Source organism: Falco punctatus, assembly GCF_963210335.1.
Source record: "Falco punctatus genome assembly, chromosome: 2".
In the NCBI taxonomy this organism is placed as follows: Eukaryota; Metazoa; Chordata; class Aves; order Falconiformes; family Falconidae; genus Falco; species Falco punctatus.
In genome coordinates this window covers 2,358,546-2,381,426 of record NC_137581.1, presented here as the reverse complement: position 1 = coordinate 2,381,426, position 22,881 = coordinate 2,358,546, and the positions used below count along the sequence as shown (strand labels likewise).

Here is a 22,881-nt window from a genome sequence, read left to right as displayed (position 1 = left end):
GTCGGGGCGGGGCCAACGGGGAGGGGGCGGGGCCCATGGGGAGGGGGCGAGGAGGCTCACAATCCCATCCCCCCGCCGAGACCCCCCGAAGCGCGGGGGCGGGAGTGCGCGTGGGGTGGGTGCGTGCCGCGTGCCCGTGGGGTGCGCGCGCCCAAAGGGGTTGGGGGTGTGCGTGTGCACGCACCTCCCTTCGTGTGGGGGTGGGCAGGTGGGGGAGCGCGCGCCCCCGTGCACGCGGGGCGCTGCACTTCTCTGTGCGTGCATGCACCGGTGCACGCGGGGCTGGCACCTCCGTGTGTGTGCGTGAACCGGTGCAGGGGGGCGGACACGTGTGTATGTGTGCACGCGCACTGGTGCGTGCAGGGCGTGCACCTGTGCATGGGTGTGCATCAGTACATGCAGGGGTGCACCAGTGTGTGCTTGTGTGTGCGTATGCACAGTTGTACAGGGAGGGCTTGCATTTCTCGGTGTGCTTGTGCACCAGTGCACACAAGGCGTGCACACCTGCATTTGTGTGCATGCAGTGGGGGGTGCTGCTCCATGTGTGTGCGTGTGCACACCGGTGCATGTGCAGGTTGCACAGCTGTGAGTGCATGTGTGCACTGATGCATGTGGAGGGTTGCACTTCTCCGTGCATGCATGTGCATGCACTGGTGCATGTGGCGTGTGCACCTTCCTGTGTTTGTGCACCAGTTCATAGAGGCGGTTGCACACTCCGTGCGTGTGTGGGCCCACCGGTGCACCCATGTCTGTGAGTGCACTGGTGCACGTGGGGGTTGCACTTCTGTGTGTGTGTGCACGGGTGCACACAGGGGGTGCACCTCTGCGAGTGTGCGCACCGGTGCATGCAGTGTGTGTGTGTGTGTGTCACACTTCTCTGTGCGTGTGCTTGTGCACCGGTGCATGCCTGTGTGTGTGTGCGCGCCGTGGAGCAAGCACCCCCACGTGTCTTTATGCATGCACCAGTGCACACGGGGGTTGTGCACTCCATGCATGTCTGTGTGCACCGGTGCACGCAGGGGTTGCACTTCTCTGAGTGCATGTGTGCCCCGCTGCACACCAGGCATGCACCTCTGCGTGTGTGTGTGTGCATCTCTGTGAGTGCGTGTGCGCACAGGTGCATGCGGGGTGTGTGTGTGTGTCGCACGTCTCCATGCATGTGTGCACGCGCACCGGTGCACCTGCGTGCGCGCGGCGCCGGTGCACGTGGAGCCTGCACCTCCGTGTGCGTCCGTGCACCGGTGCACGCGGGACGTGAGCGTGTGCGCGCGGCCCGGCGCACGCGGGGCCGCCCCTCCCTCCTGGTGTGCATGTGCGCGTGCATGCACGGGGGGGCGCCCCTGCCCCTCGCACCCGCCCGCGCGGGGTGTGCGTGTGTCTGTGTGTGTGTGCGCGTGTGCGTGCGCCGCCGTCTCCCCGCGCGCGCGCAAGGCGGTGCACAAACCCCCCCCCCGCCCCGGCCCCCCCCAGCGTGTGGCCCCGCGCGTGCCACCGCCCCCCCCCCCTCCCCGGGGCCGCGCCGCTCGGGGGCGGGCGGAGGCGGCAGCGCCGCGGGGCTGCGCTCGGCAGCGCCCGCACCGGAGCCGCGCCGGGCTGGGCCGAGCCGGGCCGAGCCCCACCGAGCCGTACCGAGCCGCGCCGAGCCCAGCGCCCGCCCCGCCGCCGCCTCTCCCCGCCACCATCCAGCCAGTAATTTTCCAAGCCCGGCCGGCGCTTCCCGGTTCAGCCGCCCTGAGGATCGGCGGGGCCATGGGAGACAAAGGCACCCGGTGAGTGGGCCCGGGGGTGCGGGGGGAGCCGGGCGGCCCGGGGCGGGGGGGGGAATCCCGGGGCGGCGCTTGCTGCCCCGCGCCCGGGCCCCGCGCTGAGCCGCAGGGTCGGGCCGGGGCTGCCGGGGGTCCCCGCCGGGCTCGCCCGCTGCGGGGGGCGACCTGGGGGCCGGCGTGGGCGGTGAGCGGCTCGAGGCCGGGGGGGACGCGGGGACCCTCGGCCGCCCCCCGCCCCGCCGTGGTGCTGGCTGGGTGCTGGGCGCCGTTCTTGCTCTGCCCCGTCCGATTCGGAGCCTGGGTGGCGTTGTTGGGTATTTTTTTTGGGGGGTGTCACCCCAATTTTTCCCACTCGTGGCTCGGGTGGGAGCAGGGAGCAGGGAGCGACACCCAGGGGAGCCGGGTCCTGCGCCCCCCGCCCCGCGTTCGGCACGATGGGGGGTGCTGGGGGACACGTGCCAGGCCTGCAGGTGGGGGGGCCACGGTGGCCTGCGACACCTCGGTCCCCTGGGAGCCACCGCGATGGCTGCCACCCTTTGGGGACCCCCGTGGTGCTGAGGGGGTAAGGGGACCCTCCAGCCACCCTCCACGTCCCTGGGTGCGGAGCACGGCAGAGGTGGTTGGGGTGAATTCGCAGACCTGCCGAGGTGTCCACCCTGGGAACGGGATTTGGGGATTTCGGGACCTTGGCGGGGAGTCCGGTGACCCCCACCAGCCCATGCGTGGGGGGTCTGGGGGTGTCTCCCGTGACAACCCCTCCCCTTGTGGCCAAGGGGTTCAGGCTCCGGCTCGGTGCCATTCCTCACCCGGATCCCTTTCTGGCAGCTCTCCATCCCCTGGGCCTCCCCATCATTAATTTATTTTTTAGGAACAGGTACTCAGGAGTGCTCCCGCTTGACCCCCAACACCGGTGCGCAGGTAGTGGGGGGGTTGCCCTCCCCTCAGCGCCCCCCCCCCCCGGCACCTGAGTGTCAGGACTTAGGGCTTTGGTGCAGCCAATGCCACCCCGCAGCCCACGGCAGGAGGGAAGGATGAGGGGGTCCTGCTTTGGCAGAACCTTCCAGAAATGCTGCAGTGTTTTGGGGTGGTGGGTTGGGATATGGGGGCTCTCGCAGAGCCCCCAGCATTGGGGGGGGCGTCACTGCTGGGCAGGCTGCCTGGGTGTTGCTGCCCTGGCCACGGCTGACAGCATCTGCATCCCCCCAGCTCAGCATCCCTAATTGAGGACTGGCACGTCGTCGCACCCCTGGAGCAGGCAAGCAGCACCCCCTCCTCCCCCGGAGTCAGGGGGAGGGAGTGAGCGTCGCTTTTGTAGTAGCAGGGTTGGAGCTGGAGCACCCTTTGAGTTTCCCCCCACTGGGTGCGATCCCTGGTATGCAGCCCGTTCGACCCTGGGAGATTTTTGGGTGCCCAGGGGAGCACGAGCAAGCGGCATTCCCATGGGCTGGCAGCAGCCGCGGGCAGGCGTGCAGGCAGGGGAGGCAGGAGCTGATCTCCCAGCCCACGCAGCGCTCCGGAGGGAGCCGGGTGGGGGGTAATTAGGCTGATAAATCCCCCCCACCCCATCTCCCTTTCAGCTCCTGTTCGGAGCTCTGACCCCAAATCCACATGGATTCATCCCAAAGCTTCTGAAGGGGGTCAGGGGCTTCAGCTGCGGCAGCTGGTTTACCATCGGACACCCCAAAAAAAGCATCATTCCTGATGATTTCTCCAGTGCCAGCGTGGGGCCACCCCGCTTTTCTTGGGGGGTCCCCAAGCCTCCCCTGTATGCCTCTGTGGTGCAGGGTTTTGGGGTCACCCAGCTCCTGGCGTGGCCCTGGGTGCTCCGTGGGTGAGGGTCGCATGCAGGTGCTGGCGAGCCCGGCATGCAGGGTGCAGGGGCTGTCCCCGCGTTCAGCGGGGGGCTGGGGGGCTCGGCTGGTGCCGCTCTGTGTGTCATCGTGCTGCCGTTCCCAGCCTTCTGCCGAGCCCCCTTCAAAGCCCCGCGGTGGGAAGAGTGGAGGAAGTGGCTCAGTGGAGTAAACAGGCGAGTTTGTGGCTGCTGGCGGTGCCGGGGAGCAGGCCAGCCCGGCGGCCGCCAAACATGCCGCCTCGATATTTGCAGCTTCTCCAAGAACACCATCTCCCCCTCCCCAGCTCCTCCTGCCCAGCACCCAGCACCCAGGCAGGGTAGCTGCGGCCCCACGGGCACCTGCTGGCCTCCATGGGCCAGTCGGGTGCTCCGCTGGTGGCCCGTGGTTTGAGCTGCAGTGGAGGGTGGTTTCCCGGTGGTCAGCGGAGCCAAGGCTGGAGCTGGGGAAGCACTGCGGTGGTCCCAGTGTGGCAGTCCACCTCTGTTGGCACTGGGCACCCCTCTGCACCCTTCCCTGCACCCCGTGGTCCCATCCTGCCCCTCTGCAGCATCAAACCGCGCCAGGACCAATAGGTCCCCCGGGTTGCTTTGCAGTCCTGGCATCCTGTGCATCCCCCTGGATGAATGCGTAGGGTCTGGGAGCAGGACAGGGATCTCCGCTGGGAAGAGAAGGAGCCCTGGAAGGTGGCCCGGGAGGGGAGTCTCCTGCTTCCTGGATGTTGTTTGGAGAACAAACTCTGGTAGTAACAGCAGGATCCAGACACATCCCGGATCCCACAGCCAAGGCGTTTCCTTGCCAAGGAAGCCAGCGAAGCTCTGACCCAGCTGGGGGATGCTGCTGCTGAGCCTGGCAGGGGATGCGGCGGGATGCAGCGGGGATGCAGGATGCAGCCTTCAGCCTGTGGGATGCTCAGGCTTTGGGATCGGCTGCTGGGGTGCTCGGTGCTCATCCCGGCACAGCTGGCACGGAGCCACTGGCCGCCGCCACGGGGTTGTGCTGGAGCGTGTGATGTGGTTGCTGGCGGCTCCGTTATCCCTGGAGATCCCTTCTAACGCGGCTCTGGCTAATTAGATCTGCCCGCTGGCCTCATTAGCGTGAGAGCCAGTGAAAACCCTGGCTCTTCCACCCGAGGTTCAAAGGCAATCGATGGCGTTGCTGTCAGACCCCGCTCTGATGCCCAGGGGAACCAAATCCTCGTAAATCTTCAGAACAGAGATCAAACGGCCCCCACTCAATTATCAGCCACCAAATAAAGGGATCATTAGTCCCGGACGTGTACCTAACGAGCTCATTAAGGTACCAGATGAGTGGCAGGGAGAGGGCAGGGTTGCCAGGAGAGCAGGATTTGGCCTTGTGGCAGTGTGCCGGGGGCGCGGGGGGCACTGGGGCTGCCAGCCCGTGGCACGGGGCCCCCAGGCTTGGAGATCGCTGGTGGGCAGTGACAGTGGCAGCTTCCTGCCTCATGTCTCCAGCGTTTCGACACCAGGAAGGGCTGAGGGGGAGGGAAGGCTCCGCGCTTCCTCCATCCCTCCCCCCGGATCCGGCAGTGGTGGCGGGCAAGGGTCCCCCCCGGCATCGAGCAGCTGCTGAGGTGCGAAAAGCCACCGTGTCCCAGCATGCCCCATCCCCGCTCCCATGGGTGCTTTTGGGCAGAGGTGGCCGTTGGGATGTGCATCTGTGGGGGTCTTTCTGGTAGGAGGGATGCAGCACCCGTAGCATGAGGTTACCCCAGGCTCCTGCACCCAGAGTGTGGGGCTGTGCGGGGCTCCTGCACCCACAGCGTGAGGCTGTGCATGTCTCGGGCTCTATGGGGCTCCTGAACCCGTAATGTGGGGTTGTGTAGGAGTCCTGCACCCATAGCACAAGGCCAGCCCAGGCTCCTGCACCGTAGCACGGGGTTTTGCAGGGCTTCTGCACCCATTGTGTGGGGCCGTGCAGGTCTCGCTTGCAGTGGGGCTCGTGCACCCATGGCATGGGGACACCCCAGAGTCCTGCACCCACAGCGGGGGGCTGTGTGGGGTTCCTGCCCCCAGCGTGGGGCCAGCGTGGATGGGTGCTGGCGAGGAGCGGTGAGTAATTGTTTCCTGCTCAGCACTTCTGCAGCGCCTGCCATCGATCTCGCCTTTGCTGGGGTTCATTAGTAGCTTCGTTTGTGTAATGAAGGTTGGGCAGGAGGCATCACTGCTGCACCCGCTCACAGCATCTCAGGGTGGGGGGGTCCTGGCAGCGGGACCAGCTGAGCCTCCATCCGTTGGCCGTGTTTCCCAGGGCTTCCCGGCACAGCTCGGGGTCAGGACCTGGCACGCTGGAACCTTCCTGGTGCGAGCCCTCCCCGGGGTCTCCCCTGGGTGCTGGTCCCTGGTGAGGGGATGGTGGGTGACAGGGAGGTGTCAGGCTGGCAGAGGATGCTCCCAACCTTGCTTTTATGTAATGTCTCATTAATTACCCCGAAGGATCCCCCTGTTAATTGCCCTGGGCTCTCAGGAGGGTGGCATCACCCCTTCCATCCCTGGCTCTTGAGACTGGATGCTCTGATCACCCCTTGGCCTTAAAAGCAATTAATTAATTGTGGGGAAGGGGAAGCACTGAGTAACAGCGCTGATGCCCTTGCCTGATGAGCCCACGTCCTTTATTCCTCCCCTCTGCCCCCGCCCCCTCCCCATTTATTTAGTTGCAGCAGCGTTCCTGTTCAGGCTGGTTTTGCTGGTGCTGGTGCAGGATCCAGCCCTCACCCTGTGCACTGGGGATGGTGATGCCAGCAAACCCTCGCGCCGAGCATCCTGTTCATGGAAATGCTCATCCCACCTCGGCTGGGAACACTCAACCCCCAGCCCTTACCGAGGAGAGGCCACCCAGGAAGGGCTGGCGGGATGTTCCCAATGTTCCTGAGTGTTTATTGTGCCTGGCAGAGGGTTTGTCAACAGCTCCTGTCATCTCCTGGGGCTCATGTGGGGCCAAGGGGAGCAAGAGCGGCAGCGTGGGTTGGCCCCCATGCTCCCTTGGCAGCAGCCCGACGGCCAGGCCAGATCCTGCTGTGGTCCCCTGCCAGAGCTTGGCCAAGTTATGCTGGGCCCCGCGGCTCTGGAGGGGATGGCACGGGGGGACACGAGGATGCACAGACACAAAGATGCAGAGATGTGGGGATGCAGGGAGGCAGAGATGTGGGGACACAGGGACATGAGGATGTAGGGACGCGGGGATGCAGGGATATGGGTACATGGGGATACATGGATGCGGGGAGACAGGGATGCAAGGACACAGGGATGTGGGGACACAGGCATGCAACGATATGGGGACACGGGTGCATGGATGGAGGGACACAGGGATGCAGAGATGTGGGGACGCAGGCACACAGGTATGTAGAGGTGTGGGGACACAGGTGCAGGGACACAGGTATGCAGAGATGTGGGGACACAGACATGCAGGGACATAGGGACACAGGGATGTGGAGATGTGGGGGTGCAGGGGCATGGATACAGAGATCTGGGGACATGGATGCAGGGCTGTTGGGACACAGACATGACAATGCACTTGTACTGCCCCTCCCCACCATGGGCCCTGCTGAGAGCCCACCCTGGGGGGCCTGACCTCTTGCCGGTTTTCCATGCTGGGGTGTCCCTGGGCTCTCGGCTTTCCGGGGGTCATGGCCCGTGCCCCCCTCCAGGCAGGCAGTACCTCCCCACTCTTTCTGCAGGTGCATGAGGGCCAGGCTCATGGGGAAACCGAGGCACAACAAGGTCCGGGGGGGAGGGTGATGCACAGTGTAAAAGCATCCTCGTGCTGCTGGGGTGGGTGGTGCCAGGGGTTCGCTGGAGCAGCTCAGCACTCGGCCTTCCTCCAGCCTTGGCTCAGCCCCCTGCCCAGCCCCCTGCCCTCTTCCTCCTGCCTGGGCTTCTCTGGCGTGAGAGCTGCTGCCGGCGGTGGCTGAGCTGGAAGCGGATGAAGGAAGGGCCCTTTCCTGGCATTGCCAGGCGTTGTCACTCAGCAGGAATGCTGAATTTCAGCAATCCCCTTTTTTCCACCCTTTTCCCAGTTGCTGAGTCTTCCGCAGAGGAAATCTCCATGCTGAGCCCCTTCTCTGTCAGGACTGGGGAGAGTGGCTCCATTCCTGGGAATCCCAGCCGCTTCCTGGAATCTCGCTGGGATTTCAGGGGTGGTGAAAATTGGCTTCCTGAAGGAGCAACACCGCTTCCTCCTGCCTGCACGGTGGGGCTGCATCCTGCTCCCGGCCGGCCGCATGCGCTGCAGAGTCCGTGCGGTGCCATGTGGGTGCTCCGGTCCCCGAGGACCTCGTGGTGATGCCTGCTGGGTGACATGGCATGATGGGAGCCGGGAGGATGGATGTCCCTGGTAGCCCAGGGCCATACTATGTTGAGCACCAGCGCTTTCCTGGGCCAGTGAGGCTGGTGCTGGGGCTTGCTGGCACCCTTGGCACTGCTGTCCCTCCTGCGTGGACCAATGTGTGGGCGTGGGGCTGAGGGTCACCCTGGCACGTGGACATGGGGATGAAGGCCACCCCAGCATGGGAGTGAGGGTCACCCTGGCATGCAGGGATGGGGGTGAGCAGTGCAGCACCTGGGCATGGTTTGAGGATCACCCTGGCATGCCGGCAGAGGGGTGAGGGTCACCCTGGCATGTGGGCACAGGGACCAGGGGCACCCAGCACGCACGGCAGGTTTGTGGATGCCCCTGTCGAGGCTCTGCTGGGCGCAGGGACTGTGCTGCTGGCACTTGGATGTGCGAGGACCCTCCCCAGTGTGTCACCACGCATCCCCCGGCGCGGTGCTTGCAGCTGACCGGTGCATCCCACCCCATCGCCAGGGCTGTGCTCACCCCCAGCCGGGCACCGCACCTCGGGCTTGGCCCAAGCTGCCGCCGGCTCTTTTCCTCCCCTGCTTGTGCCAGGCAAACGCAGTGGCTGCTGCTGCCCCTCGGCAGGACACAGACAGTGGGATGCCAGCGGCTCGGCTTGGTCCTGAGGTGAGGGTCCATCCCAGCAGTGCCTGGAGGAGCCCCCACCCTGAAATACCCCCTGGTATTTTGGCAAAGCCGAGCAGCTGCCCTGGGAATTGTTTTTCCCAGCCTTGAACCGCAGCTGCTAATCTTCCCGGATGGCTTTAATGGAATTTAAAGGCGAGGAGGGATTATCCGAGGAGAACCCATTATGGGTGGCTTCGCGCCAGGGCACGCTCCGAACAGCTTCTGAAATGGGGCAGCGCTGGGTGAGGGAGCCCTGCCTGCCCCTGCCAGACTGGGGATGCTCCGGCTTCCCCAGCACCTACAACACCGCGGTGGCATGCGGGACCCCCATCCTTCCCCCGCAGCTCCATGGGGTCTTGCAGAGGGATTTTGGGGGGTGCCTGGGGGCTGTTCCCACAGCGCAGGGCATCCCCTGGGATGGAGGATGGGTGGAAAGCCCTGGGGACAGGGGCACCCCGCTCTCTCCTCGCCTGTCCAGTGGCTTTGGGATCCACCCACGTCCCGTGGGGCAGAGGTGACAGTGGGGACCATAACCCCACAGCCACAGTGGATGCAAACACACTGGGATGGGGGCTCATCCCTCGGGGTGCCCCCATCCTCGGTGATGTGTCCCACGCTGCAGCCAGCTCCCCAGGCCACCCACAGGGCTTGTCCCTGGCCCCGGGGAAGCTGCTGTGCCATGATGCTGCAACCTCATCCCAGCCTCCTTTTTAATATCTGTGTGTGCAGTGGAAACCTTATTTTTAATTTACTTTCAAGTGATTAGAAACAAATTAAATCCCAGAACTGAGATGAAGGTGCTGGAAGGCAGCTGGGATGCTGCTCTGCAGGCTTTGGGCTGCTGCCCATCGTGGTGATGTCTGGGCGCCTTCCCCATGCGGTGTGCTGTGCCTGCTTCCCGACGCCTTGTGTTTTCCAGAGCAGGGCGCTGGCAGTGCCTGTGGCTGCTGGTTCATCCAGATGCCAAGGGCTGGGTGGACCCTGGTACCCAACAGGGCTGCGCTGGCGGGTGCTTCTTCCCCCTGGGACCCTTCCCTGCACCGCTTGGCTTGGGCTGGAGAAATGTCATCCATCACCTGGGGTGGGCTGGGCAGCTCTGCGTGCAAGGGGAGCTGTGAGCGGGGTGCTGTGGTGCTTGCTGGGTGCTGCCCCTCTGCCGTGCCGTTCCCTGGCTGGCAGAAAGCCTGGCTTCACGCAGCAGGGCCTCTGCGTGGCACCTTGCACTGCTCCTGGCACAGCAGGGCCTTTGCGCAGCACCTCACACTGCATCTGACATGGCAGGGCCTTTGCTGCTGCCTTGCACACCACCTTGCACAGCAGGGCCTGTGCACAACATCTTGCAGGGCATCTTGCACAGCATCTTGCATGACACCTTGCTTAGCACCTTGCACAGCAGGGCCTGTGCATGGCATCTTGCACAGCACCTCATGCTGCACCTTGCGCGACACTTTGTACAGCAGAGCCTTTGCACACCATCTTGCACGGCCCCTTGCACTGCCCCTTGCATGGCACCTTGCACTGCCCCTTGCACGGCCCCTTGCACTGCTCCTTGCACGGCCCCTTGCACTGCCCCTTGCATGGCACCTTGCACGGCCCCTTGCACGGCCCCTTGCACTGCTCCTTGCACGGCCCCTTGCACTGCCCCTTGCATGGCACCTTGCACTGCCCCTTGCATGGCACCTTGCACTGCTCCTTGCATGGCCCCTTGCACTGCCCCTTGCATGGCACCTTGCACTGCTCCTTGCACGGCCCCTTGCACTGCCCCTTGCATGGCACCTTGCACTGCTCCTTGCACGGCCCCTTGCACTGCCCCTTGCATGGCCCCTTGCACTGCTCCTTGCACGGCCCCTTGCACTGCTCCTTGCACGGCCCCTTGCACTGCCCCTTGCATGGCACCTTGCACTGCCCCTTGCACGGCCCCTTGCACTGCCCCTTCCATGGCCCCTTGCACTGCTCCTTGCACGGCCCCTTGCACTGCCCCTTGCATGGCACCTTGCACTGCTCCTTGCACGGCCCCTTGCACTGCCCCTTGCATGGCACCTTGCACTGCTCCTTGCACGGCCCCTTGCACTGCCCCTTGCATGGCCCCTTGCACTGCTCCTTGCACGGCCCCTTGCACTGCCCCTTGCACGGCACCTTGCACTGCTCCTTGCACGGCCCCTTGCACTGCCCCTTGCATGGCACCTTGCACTGCTCCTTGCACGGCCCCTTGCACTGCTCCTTGCACGGCCCCTTGCACTGCCCCTTGCATGGCACCTTGCACTGCTCCTTGCGCAGCACCTTGCCCAGCAGCAGAGCTGGGTTGTCCTGTCTTGCTCAGGGCAGACGCATGCAGGGACCCCCCCGAAGCACGAGCCCCATGGGGCAGGGGGCTGCTGGGACAGCCCACTTGCTGCAGACAAGGGGCCAAACCCCTCCCTGGTGTAACTGCGCTGTGGGCTGTTACAACTGTCTGGCTGGCCCTACCTCCATGCCAGCACCAGCGTGCCGCTCGGGTGGTAAACTGAGGCACGGGGGTGGGGCTGGCTGCTGTCGTATGGTCTATGGGGTGGGGGGTGTGGATGGCCAGCCCCCCCTCCCGTCCCGGGCCATACGGGGGCAGGACTGGGCTCTGCATGCCCCCGTATGGTATATAGGGTCAGGTACTGCCAGTCTGCCCCACAGCACCGTGTGGGGCTGGGCACTGTGGGTGCTGTGCGGTACAGGGTCAGGTACCGCCCCGCTGTGATGCAGCTGCATCCCGCAGCACCCATGGGTGCCCCAGCCGCTAACACTGCCCCCCCCCCCCCTTTTGTCTTTTGCAGGGTGTTTAAGAAAGCCAGTCCGAACGGGAAGGTAAGTGGGGGGCCAGCAGCTGCCCAGGGAGATGGGGGGGATGCGGGGGTAGCCGGTGCTTCCCAGGGTGTCCCCCCTTCCTGAATCCTGCGAGCACAGCCAGGAGCGAGGCGCAGACCCCAGAGATGCCCTGCAAGCTGCTGGCTGCCTGAGCATCCTGCTGCGCCAGCAGGGAGGGAAACTGAGGCACAGCAGGGTTGGGGGGGGCTTGCCCGAGGTCAGGGGGTGAGCAGGTGGGTGCTGGGGGGCAGGCAGCCCTGCCTGTGGGATTTCTGTGGGTCTGGCAGCGTGGGCTGGTGCCTCTAAGTGCCGGCGTGGCAGCTGCCGGCTCCTGCCTGCCCTGCGCTGGAGGGAAAAGCTTATTTATCCAGTCACCTGCTGGGTGAGGCTGGGGTCGGAGCTAACCAGCTCCAGCTGGGATCCGGCTGGGATCGCTGGGGCTGCGTGGTGGGAGGCAAGTCGGATTTGGTGCCAGGGATGCTGAGCTGGCGAGCCGGGGACTGTCCGAGCCGGGGGCAGCGTGCACCAGCACCAGGGCTTGGTCCCAGCTTGGAGCTGACGTCCCTCTTCGTCATTCCCGTGTTCCCTGAGGAGCATGCTCCTGCTAACCCTTGGGTGATGTTTCTGTGCCCCGTGCCTCAGTTTCCCCATCAGGAGAGAGCTGGGGGGGTGATGCTGTGGGGCTCAGCCCTGCCCCACTGGCAAGACCCGCGGGGAGAAGCCCATGGGGTCCCAGCTGGGGCTTGTCCTGAACCCAGATGTCCCCAGATGCCAACTGCCTCCAGGTCTGGGGACATCTGGAGGGGTTCCTGGGGCCAGAGCTGGGACAGAGGGGTGGCTGGCTTTTGGGTGCCACAGGGACGGGGTGACACGTGGTGATGGACCCCCAGTGGGTGGTGACCACACCCCAGGACATCCCCAGAGCTGTGCTGGCACGCATCCCTGACCCCGCCATCCCTCCCACAGCTCACCGTCTACCTGGGGAAGAGGGATTTCGTGGATCACATTGATGTGGTGGACCCCGTGGGTACGTGGAGCCGGGGCAAGGTTGGGGGGACACACCGGGGTGGGCTGGGCTTGCTTGAGTGGGATGTCCCCCCTCAACCCTGCCTGCACATCCCCTCCCAACCGTGCCTCCATGGACCCCCAACCCTGCCTGCACGTCCCCCCACTGCCTGCATGTCCCCCCTGTCACCTGCATGTGACCCTCCCAGCCTGCACATCCCCACTTGACCCCACCTGCCTGCCCCCCACAACCCTGCCTGCGCCCCCCCTCCCCAACCCTGCTGCCACATCCCCCCGACGCTGCCTGCACAGCCCTCTGGCCCTGCCAGTGTGCCCCCAGCCCTGCCGTGTCCCCCCGTCCCCGTGGGGGTGTCCCCTGACGCTGCGGTGCTCCCTTGCAGACGGCGTGGTGCTGGTGGATCCCGAGTACCTGAAGGAGAGAAAAGGTAAGGGCTTCCCGCAGGGTCCCTCCTGCCCGGGGCCGTGGAGCTGGCACCGCCACGGGGGGTGGCCGGTGTCCCCTCGCAGTCCTGCCCTGGCTGTGGGGTCTCTGGGCCCCCAGGTGACGTTTTCCAGCCCTGTCCCCACAGTGGGTGGCCTGTCCTGCAGTGGATAGGGGTCCTGTGGTGGGCACCCCAAGGCACATCTGGCTGGTCCCTGGGTTGCGGCCTCATCTCCCCACCATGGCACCTCCTGGGAGCCACCACCCAGTGCTGGTGGGACTGGGATAAGCCATGATGCCACCATGCTGTGTCGGCACCACATCATGACACCACCACACGATGATGTCACCACACCATGATGCCACCATGCCATGAGGCTACCACACCATGATGTCACTGCCATGTCACCACGCCATGATGCTACCACACCATGATGCCACCACACCGTGATGTCAGCACACCATACCACCATGTCACCAAATAGTGATGCCACCACACCGTGATGTCACCACACCGTGATGTCAGCACACCATACCACCATGTCACCAGATCGTGATGCCACCACACCATGATGCCGCTACACCATGATGTCAACACGCCACCAACCTCCACCCTTTGTCACCCTCTGCAGTCTTTGTGACGTTGACCTGCGCCTTCCGCTATGGCCGTGAGGACCTGGATGTGCTGGGGCTGACTTTCCGCAAGGACCTCTTCGTGGCCAACGCCCAGGCCTTCCCCCCGGTGCCAGAGGAGAAGAAGCCCCTGACGCGGCTGCAGGAGCGGCTGATCAAGAAGCTGGGCGAGCACGCCTACCCCTTCACCTTCGAGGTAGGGCGGCGCGGGTGGCACCGCTCCTGGGTGCTCTTCCCTTCCTGCTGGGGGGGATGGTGACGCCCCCCCTCCCCTGCAGACGCTGGGGTCCCTTCTGGCCCCGTGGGGTCATGGGCGGGGTGAGATGCTGCCGCCTGTGATGAAGATGCAGGGTTTTTAGTAGATCTTCAAACTTGGGGAACAAAAAGCAGCTGCCAGCGGGGAAACTGAGGCACGGGGTGCATGGCGGCACAGGGGGCCCATGCCCCGAGTGTGCCTGGGGTAGCGACACCGTCCTCAGGTGCTCCCCCAAAGTGAAGCAGAGCCTGGGTGGGGAATGGGGTGGGGGTTGACCCTCACTTTGTGTACCTGCACCCCCGGTTTCCCCAGTGCAGCTTTGGCAATGGCAGCCCCCCTGCCGGAGCGAGCCAGGGGGACCTGGTGGCATTTCCCAGGCTTGAGCCATCGGCTCAGCCCCACGGGCTTGGCCAGAGCCCTGACCCCCTGCGGAACAAGCTTAATTCCTCCAAATCCCCCAGATTAACGAAAAAAAACCCCAAACCAAACCCCCAAATAATGTATTTTTGGTAACACTTTGGGGGGTGGGTTGGGAGAGGCGAGCGGCTGTCCAGGGTGGGTGCAGAGCAGGACTTGGGCTGAAGTGGGGCCAGGAGGGAAAGGGCACCGTGCAATTGGGAAATGCAATTAGGGAAATGAAGAAATCATTCCTCGTTGTCCTCCCCCGCCGTGGGAGGGAAGGGGGAGTGCTGGTGGCACCAGGAAATGTCCTAACCCCCCTTTCCCTCTCAGATCCCCCCCAACCTGCCTTGCTCCGTCACACTGCAGCCGGGTCCGGAGGACACGGGGAAGGTAAGGTCCACCCGTCCCTGCGCCACTGAGCCCTGGTGACTGGCCCTTGGTTGGGGTCATCGCTTGGTAGGGTGCTGTGGCGTTTCCCTGCCTTCTTCTCTGCCCCCTCCTGGTTTCAGGCATGTGGTGTGGACTATGAGGTCAAAGCTTTCTGTGCAGAGAACCTGGAGGAGAAAATCCACAAGAGGTGAGCAGAGACGATCCGTCCAGCCTGGGTGGGAGCAGCATCCTCAGGGTGCTGGCAGGGGCTGTGACATGGCAATGGGGAAGGGGCACCCCAGTTTGCTACCCACAGTGGGTGAGGTGGGGATGGGATGGAGACATCCAGGAAGGGGTTGGAAGGGAGATGTCCTCCAGGATGGGGCTGGGATGAAGATGTCCTCCAGGATGGGACTGAGATGGAGATGAACTCCAGGCTGGGGTAGGGACAGAAATGTCTGCTGCGCTGAGTCTGGAGTTGGGATGATGTCTTCTAGGCTGAGGCTGGAATGGAGATGTCTCCCATGATGGGGCTGGGACAGAGATGTTTGCTAGGCTGAGGCTGGACTGCGAATGATGATGTTCACCAGGATGGAGCTGGGACAGCGATGTTGTCCAGGCTGGGGCTGGGATGGAGATTTCTCCAGACTGGGGCTGGGATAAAGATGTCCTCCAGGCTGGGGCAGGGATGGAGATGGTCTCCGGGACAGAGGTCTTCCCTGGGCTGGAACTGGGGTGAAGACGCTTTCCACGGGAGGGATGGGTCAGAGATGATCTTGGGGGTGGGATGGAGATACCCACCACTGTGCTGCAAGCCAGGAGCCCAGCGCTGCCATGGCATGGGGCCACACAGGCAGCTTGGCTCGTCCGTGGGGCTTCCCCCCCTTGCAGGCCAGGTGAGCTGGGCATCCGGCTGAGACCTCCCACGGCATCCTTCTCCTGACCCAGCAGAACAGAAGAAAAGAGGGATTTGACCCAAAATGGGCCAAGAAAGAGGGCAGGCTGCGGGCAGAGCTGCCTCCAGGCAGCCGGGCACCTGGGTTCTCCTCTTGCCGTCTCCCCTCCAGGAACTCGGTGCGCCTGGTGATCCGTAAGGTCCAGTACGCACCAGAGCGGCCTGGCCCACAGCCCATGGCGGAGACCACCCGGCAGTTCCTCATGTCGGACAAACCGCTGCACCTCGAGGCATCCCTGGACAAGGAGGTGGGTGGGTGGGGAGGGGACACTGGCTGGGTGACCCTGGGGAGGATGGGGACTTCACCGTCCCCCTTCCTTTGCTCCCTCGCAGATCTACTACCATGGAGAGCCCATCAGCGTCAACGTTCACGTCACCAACAACACCAGCAAGATGGTAAAGAAGATCAAGATCTCAGGTGAGGAGCATGGCTTCGCCACCCTCAGCTGCTGTCCCCGTCCCGGCGGGCGCCCTCCCCGACACCCATCTCTCCATCTCTCGCCCCAGTGCGCCAGTACGCCGACATCTGCCTCTTCAACACTGCCCAGTACAAGTGCCCGGTGGCCGTGGAGGACGCTGAGTGAGTACCAGCTCCTCGGGGACATTGTGAGGGGTTCTGGGGACTTTGGAGGAGGCTTGGCGATCTCCTGGCCTGATGCAGCACCAGTGAGATGCTGCATTCAGTGAACAGGTCGTGGTGGGAGGAGTGGGGAGATGGAGGCCCTTTTTTTGATGGCACCCTGGGAGATGTTACCCTCTGCGTCCTGCCAGCTGAAGGTGAACTCCAGGCTGGGGCAGGGACAAAGGTGGCTGCTGCACTGGGTCTGGAGTTGGGATGGAGATGTTCTCCAGGCTGAGATGGAGATGTCTGGGCTGGGCCTGAAGTTGGGATGGAGATGTCCTCCAGACTGGGCCTGGGAAGGAAACGTCCTCTAGGCTGAGGCTGGGATGGAGATGTTCTCCAAACTGGGCCTGGCACAGAGATGTTCCCCCAGGCTGGGATGGAGATGTCTAGAGTAGCCCGTGGGGTTATTAGAGCTGGGTGGGGAGCTGGGGCTCTGGCTGATGCTGGCTGTCATCCCTAGTGACATGGTGGCCCCGAGCTCGACGTTCTGCAAAGTCTACACCCTGACCCCCTTCCTCGCCAACAACCGGGAGAAGCGAGGGCTGGCGCTGGATGGCAAACTCAAGCACGAGGACACCAACCTGGCATCCAGCACGCTGTGAGCCCCTCCAGCCACCCCTGGGGCACCTGCTTCGTCAGCACGGGGGGCGGGGAAGGTCTGAGCCCTGGTGGGCATCCAGCTGCTGCTCCAGGGGTGATGCTCGGGTTGGGGAAGACCCCTGTGGGCGGCCCTTCAAGAGGACGGGGTGCTGGTCCCCATGGACATCCTCGCACTGATTGCCACCTGCCCCTTCCTCCAGGTTAAGAGATGGAGCCAACAAGGAGATCCTGGGCATTATCGTCTCCTACAAGGTGAAGGTGAAGCTGGTGGTGTCACGAGGAGGGTGAGTGTTGGGGACCCTCTTCCCCACGCTGCACCCCCTCTCTTCCTTTGCTTTCCTTTGGGCTTGGGTCTGGCCTCGGTGTGTCCTCCCCAGGATGCTGCCCAGTTCCCAGGGCAGGGTGGTGAAGCTGTGGCAGAGCCCAGCTCTGGGTGAGGTGGCCCTTTCTGGGGACACTGGTGTGGCCACTGCTGGGGGGGTCATTAATTCATACAACAACCCTGCTTCCCCCTGCTCTGTGCTGCGGCACCTTTTGCAGGATGAGGCCCATCCCCCTCACAGACCTGCCCTGGCACTCAGCAGCGTGGGGGGGACGCAAGGTTTGGAGGGGGGTGGGTCACGCACCCTCAGGGGACGGTGACTAATGTGTTGTCTCCTTCGACCCATGCCAGCCTGCTGGGAGACCTCGCCTCCAGGTAATGCCCGTACCGCCCCCACCTCCGAAGACCCCCAAATCACTGCCACAGCTCCTCACTGCACCCTCCAGCGCCTCAGCCCCCTCTGCTGCCACCCTGACCATGTATTTGCCCTTGGGATGCTGCTGCTGTTGGGGTCACTGGCTCAGCTGAGGCCCAGGGCCGGGCAGCTGGCAGAGATGGGATGGGGTGGTGGGATGGGGATGCCGGCGGGGGTCGGACCCTGCATCCGCCCCTCGTGCCAGAGCAGCAGGGCGGGTGGGAGAAGGGCCCACGGGTGCTGCTGTGGGCAGCGAGCAGAGCCTGGAGGTGGCTCCTTAGGGCTGAGCGTCTCCAGCCGTGGGGATAAGAGTCTCCGGGGTTCTCCCAGTCTCTCCTCACATCGCCCCCCTCCTGCGGGGTGTCACGGGGGGACACGCCATGCGCTCCCCCGCCTGCTGCACCATGCTTGCGGGTGGAAGAGGCAGAGCTGTGTCCTGCCCAGTCCCCGGAGGAGCTCGGGGCTGTGTTGGGGCTGTCCCACCCTGCCGTCCCTGTGCCCGCTGAGCACCGGGAAACTCAGCGTGCTTCCTCCATCCCTTCCCGCCATGCCGACGGTGCCCAGACCCTGCTGCCGTTCATGTGGTGCTGCCGGCACGCAGCCTTATCCCAGGGGATTTGGATGCCCGGCTGCTGCTAAGCTGCTAAAAGGCAGATTTTTGCTGCGCTGATCTCCTCCCTCGTGCCCTCTGGCCGGCCCTGCAGCCCGGGGGGGCTTTGTGCTGATCCCAAAGCGCAGGCTCAAGCTCGAGCAAGAAGCGCGATAGCTGCAAAGAGGCTCCGCGAAGGATAATACATTTTTTTTCTCGGCTTTGTGGCCTCTCTGGCAGCTGAAATGTGGGATGTTGTTCTGCCCCCCCCCCCCCCCCCCCCAAAGTTCCCTCGTTCTGCCTGCAAAGTGCAGCAGGCAGCCTTGTGCTTTACCCCAGCCTCTCTTGCAGCGATGTTGCGGTGGAGCTGCCCTTCACGCTGATGCATCCAAAACCTAAGGAGGAACCGGCACACCGGGATGGTGAGTGTCCAGCCCCGGGTGTGGGGCAGCACCCCCATGGGGTGGGGGGTGGGAGCGGGCAGAGGGGTCAGCCCGCTCCTCTGTCTGTGCCAGAGAGGCTGAGCGGTGCCTGATGGAGGTTTTCAGCTCCCGTCAAGCCCATGGCAACCCCTTCACAGGGCAGCATGGCTAAAACCATGGGGGTGCCCCCATCACCCCCCTGCAGCCACACTCTGGGAGGGGTCGCACCCACCCGGTGGGACGGCAGTGACGACCCCGGTGTCTGCGGTGACTAATCCTGTGCCATACTTCCCTCTGTTCAGTTCCAGAGAACGAAGCACCCATAGATACAAATCTGATAGAGCTTGACACAAAGTAAGAGACAAAAAGAATCCCCCGCTCCCCCTCCTCGGGGTCTGTGTGGGAATGCGAAGTGTTTCCAGAGGTTGCATGGCACCCCCCCTAACCCACTAATGCCTGCTGTGCCGTGCCGTGCCGTGCCGTGGGATCGGCACGCCGTGACTAACCCCACGCACGTAACCTGTAACGCATGCCCTGCCCGTCTCTCTTCTCTCCTCCCTCGCCATCTCCCTGCACGGCTTTCCAAAAAACAGGAGAAACCGCAGTAAGAAAGCGCCCGCCGGGATCGTGCGTCGGAGGGGTGGGGGTGTCCCTGCGGAGTCCCCGGGGCTGGTGATGCCGCAGTCATGTTGCACTGCCTGGGTTAATCCCCAGCTCCCTGTTTGTGCTGGAATAAGTGGGTTTGGGAGGTTTTGCAGCGTTCCACCAACCCAGCCGCTCCCCGAGGAGCAGGGGGCATGGCGCAGACAGCCCCAGGGATGCCGATGCAGAGCTCTGGGGCTGCGCATCACTCCTGGGCTGCTCAGCTGGCTCACTGAGCAAGCGCTGAGGCATCCACCCCTCTGGGGGCTTTTTTTTGGGGGGGTGGGGGTGGAGGGCAAGCATTGGTAAAGCTTTGAAAAATGAGGCTGTTTGCTGAAGGATGGGGTTTTAAGAGCCCCCCGAGCTGCTGAAATGCTGCAGCACAGGTTGAGCATGTGGGAGCACACCTGCCTTCGCCGTGCGAGCCAGGGCAGCTTTGCAGTGGGTGCCCCCAGATCCCAGGCTCGCCACACACCCTGTCCCCCCCCCCGGTAAAGCCCCTCTCCCTTCTGTCTCCGCTAGTGACGACGACATTGTGTTCGAAGACTTTGCCCGCCAGCGACTCAAGGGCATGAAGGATGACAAAGAGGACGAGGAGGAGCGGACAAACTCCCCGCAGCTCAACGACAGATAAGCGAGCCCCCCGCAGCTCGCCCGGCCGGCCTGCGCCAGTAACACCCGTGCATTAGGCTTCTTCTCTTTTGTATAATTAATTAATTTTGTTTTCTACCTGTACCGGGAGCCTATGGATCGCCCGATGGCGACAGCAATTATAATCTTCCAGCTGTGCCGTGTTGTCACTCTTCATCCAGCTGCCAGAGCTGCTGTTTCCCATGCAGGGCACGGCCAGAGGGGTGCTGGAGGCAGAGGGGTCTGGGGGGGTCACAGCACCCCTTGCCTTAGCCCCCCCCTTCCCGTCCAACCCACTGCCCCTTCCCCGCTGTGCTCAGAGCCCTTTCCTATGAGCTGCCTCTTTTATGCGTTTTATATTAAGTCCGGTCTCTACACCAGTTTGCTACGGGGGGTGGGTGGGAGGGGGTGCAGCAGAATGGGGGGTGGGGGGGGTCTTTTCTAGGCAGCCTGCTCGTAGGAAAGGGCACCCACACACCTTGGATGTCCCCTCCTGTCTGGCCCTGCCGCATGCGTTCCCTGCCCGGGATGCACGAGCCTGGCGTTGACCCTTGGACCCTGCCTGAGACCGAAGCCCCACTGCTCCCCAGTAAAGGCTCAAGCCGGCACCGGGGTTTTGGAGCTGGCAAAGCTGGGTGGGCATCGCTCCCCCTGCTCTTCCCCCCACCCCCAATCCACCTGAGCAGCCAACCCCGGGGATTTATCCTTCAGTTGCACCGATTTTTACACCAATAGAGCCTCCCTGGAGGGAAGGAGCTCCGAGCCATGAGTTGCTGGGGCCAGGTAAGGCCAGCGGACTTGGAGCTGGCACACAGGGACAGGGCTGGCAGCAGGGGCATGCGGGCCCCCGCCATCGGTCTGTGCCATCTGCTCTGGGAGAGGCTGCGAATGCCTTTTCTCAGCCACAGCAGGGTCATGGTGTAAGCCTTGTTCCCAGTGGCGTTACACCAAGGATGCTTTGCCCCCCTGCCTGCAACCCCAAGCTGCAAAGCTCCCCTGATTGATGTTTTCCCCTTATCTGTGCCTGCATGGGGGTCAAGCACCTATTTGGGGATCGGGAGGGAAGGGGAGCACATTGTTTGCTGCCCTAACCAGTGTTTCACCAGATGCTTGTGCCTCCCGTCGGCGGTGCTGGTCCTGGGGCTCCCTTGCTGGGTGCCTGGGTCCCATCCCACCCCACTGGGGTCTGCTGGGGTCTCCCACCACCGAGCGAAAGGCCCTTCTCACTATTTATTGTGCTGTTGCGGTCAGCATCATCATCTGAGAGCAACCCATGGGGATAGCTCTGTCCTTCCCTGGCTGGGGGAGCACAGAGCTGAGCTCCTCACCCCGTTACTTTTGGGTAAAGCTGATGGGCAGAGTGGTACCTTTTTTTTTTTTTTTTTTTTTTTGTAAAAGTGGTTACTTTGTACTGTTCATTGATACCTGCTTCTTTGGTTTCTCCACCATATCTGTGATGTTTCTGTGTTCTGTCAAATAAATTATTCTAGTTTATTAAACTCAGAAAAAAAGAATAAATCATAAAATACAGTCCCAGCACCTGGACACTTCTGTTGGCTCAGGACAGGGGCTAGGGTCTAATACAACGAGGCACCCGTTCGAGGTGCTGGGGGATGGGTGGAGGCTCTTGATCCCCCCCTCTGCTGCTGTGTCTCACCCCAGCAAGTCAAATGCAAACGCAGAGAGCAGGTTTCCTTGTCATGGCATCGAATACTCCTGCTGTTCCTGTCCTCAGTTGCATGTTTCCCTGCTAGCAAATTAATTAATTTGTGTATTAGCATGGACGTGAGCCTCTGCTGCAGCCCGTCTTCAGCCCTGGTGTTTCCAGCATCCCTGCCTGGGCTCTGGGGCTCTGGCTGCCTCAGGTCCCCCCCACCTCCACCCCCCCATCTCCCTCCCGTCACCTGCCTGCAGGAGACTTTGGCCACCGCGGCTCCCTGCTCCCTGGGGCATGCCCTGGCTTCCAAGGTCACACAGATACGGTGGGTAAACGCCAGCCTGGCTCCTGCCCTCGGCTCACACCAGATGTCCACGTGTGTGTGCACGTGTGCGCAGTCTGCAAGGTTTGGGCTGTAGCAGAACCTGCACAAATCGATGCTAAAACTACCACCGGGCTGGCACCATGCTGTGTCCTGCACGGGGGGAGCACAGGAGAGCTGCCTGCCCAGGCATGACCCCCACAGTTTCCACCACCCCAGCACCCTGGTTGCTCTTAGCCAACACCTGAAACCTTGGTGGGTTGGGTGTGAAATGACTAATGCAGCTTCAGCCTGCCCTGCCTGGGCGCTCTGCCAGCAGAGAGAGACATCCAGGGCAAGGCACAGAACCAACGTGTCGCTCTCACGGTGGGCTATACCCTGCCCCCGAAATGCCGGTGGCTTTCCATCAGCTGAGACACCGTCCTAGCAGACCAGCACAGATGGACACGCAGCCACCGCAGCGGATCCCGCTCCTCCTGCCAAGGACCAGGGTGAGCAGCAGCACCTGCCCTGCTCACACCACTCTGCCGAGCCACCTCTTGGTTCTGAAAAAAAAATGCACGGCCACGCGGTACCCAGCGAGCACAGCGTACTAACGAGCTACTTATTAAACAAGTGGTGTCCAGTCTGGGTCCTGCCGAGGAGCTCCTCATAGCTGATGGTTGTGCCCTAAAGGCTGGCACTGCAGGGCACGATACGTCCGGGCGCCAGTGCCCACAAGCATGAAGAAGAGCAACCGCCACAGTGCTTATCATCAAAGCCAGCCTCTCGCAGCAGCCAGACAGCTGTAAATGCTGCGGACTCTCCGGTACTGTGCATTTGTACAGGAGGAACGACTTGCAGGGATGATGCTGAGAGCTGGGTACCAGGCCTGTGTCATCATCATGTGAGACAGGGCAATTTGGTTGCACCTCAGTGCAAATGGAGGTGTCCCAGCCTCTCCAGGAGCAGATGATGGTCCAGCTGCCAGGGGCACAAGCACACACAGGTACTGCCCTGTTAAACCCAGCAAGGCACGCCCGTGCCAATCTTCACCCAAGAATACAGCCCAGCAGCTTTAGAGAGCAACACAAGGCCATGAAGCAGAAGGCCCCAGTCCTTAAACACATTGCAGGCACCCTCTGAAAGCAGTGCTGGCAGCCGCGCTGCAAACATCGACCA

The 22,881-nt window shown here is 63.2% G+C and overlaps 1 protein-coding gene across 2 annotated transcripts; it reads left to right on the top strand.

Annotated features, from left to right (window-relative positions):
• Positions 1-1,484: 1,484 nt before the first annotated feature.
• Positions 1,485-21,271, top strand: ARRB1 (arrestin beta 1). 2 transcript variants are annotated; one of them, XM_080376122.1, is made up of 16 exons: positions 1,485-1,769; positions 11,404-11,434; positions 12,401-12,461; positions 12,841-12,885; positions 13,514-13,710; positions 14,503-14,562; positions 14,682-14,749; positions 15,609-15,744; positions 15,830-15,914; positions 16,004-16,076; positions 16,582-16,719; positions 16,922-17,005; positions 17,395-17,418; positions 18,399-18,469; positions 18,772-18,823; positions 19,634-21,271. In XM_080376122.1, the coding sequence occupies exons 1-16, from the start codon at positions 1,750-1,752 to the stop codon at positions 19,743-19,745; spliced, it is 1,257 nt and encodes a 418-aa protein (XP_080232248.1). In that variant the 5' UTR covers positions 1,485-1,749; the 3' UTR covers positions 19,746-21,271. The 2 variants fall into 2 exon arrangements, with proteins under 2 accessions (XP_080232248.1, XP_080232249.1); XM_080376123.1 differs by lacking the exons at positions 18,772-18,823; positions 19,634-21,271 and adding an exon at positions 18,628-18,754.
• The last annotated feature ends 1,610 nt before the right edge of the window (positions 21,272-22,881 follow it).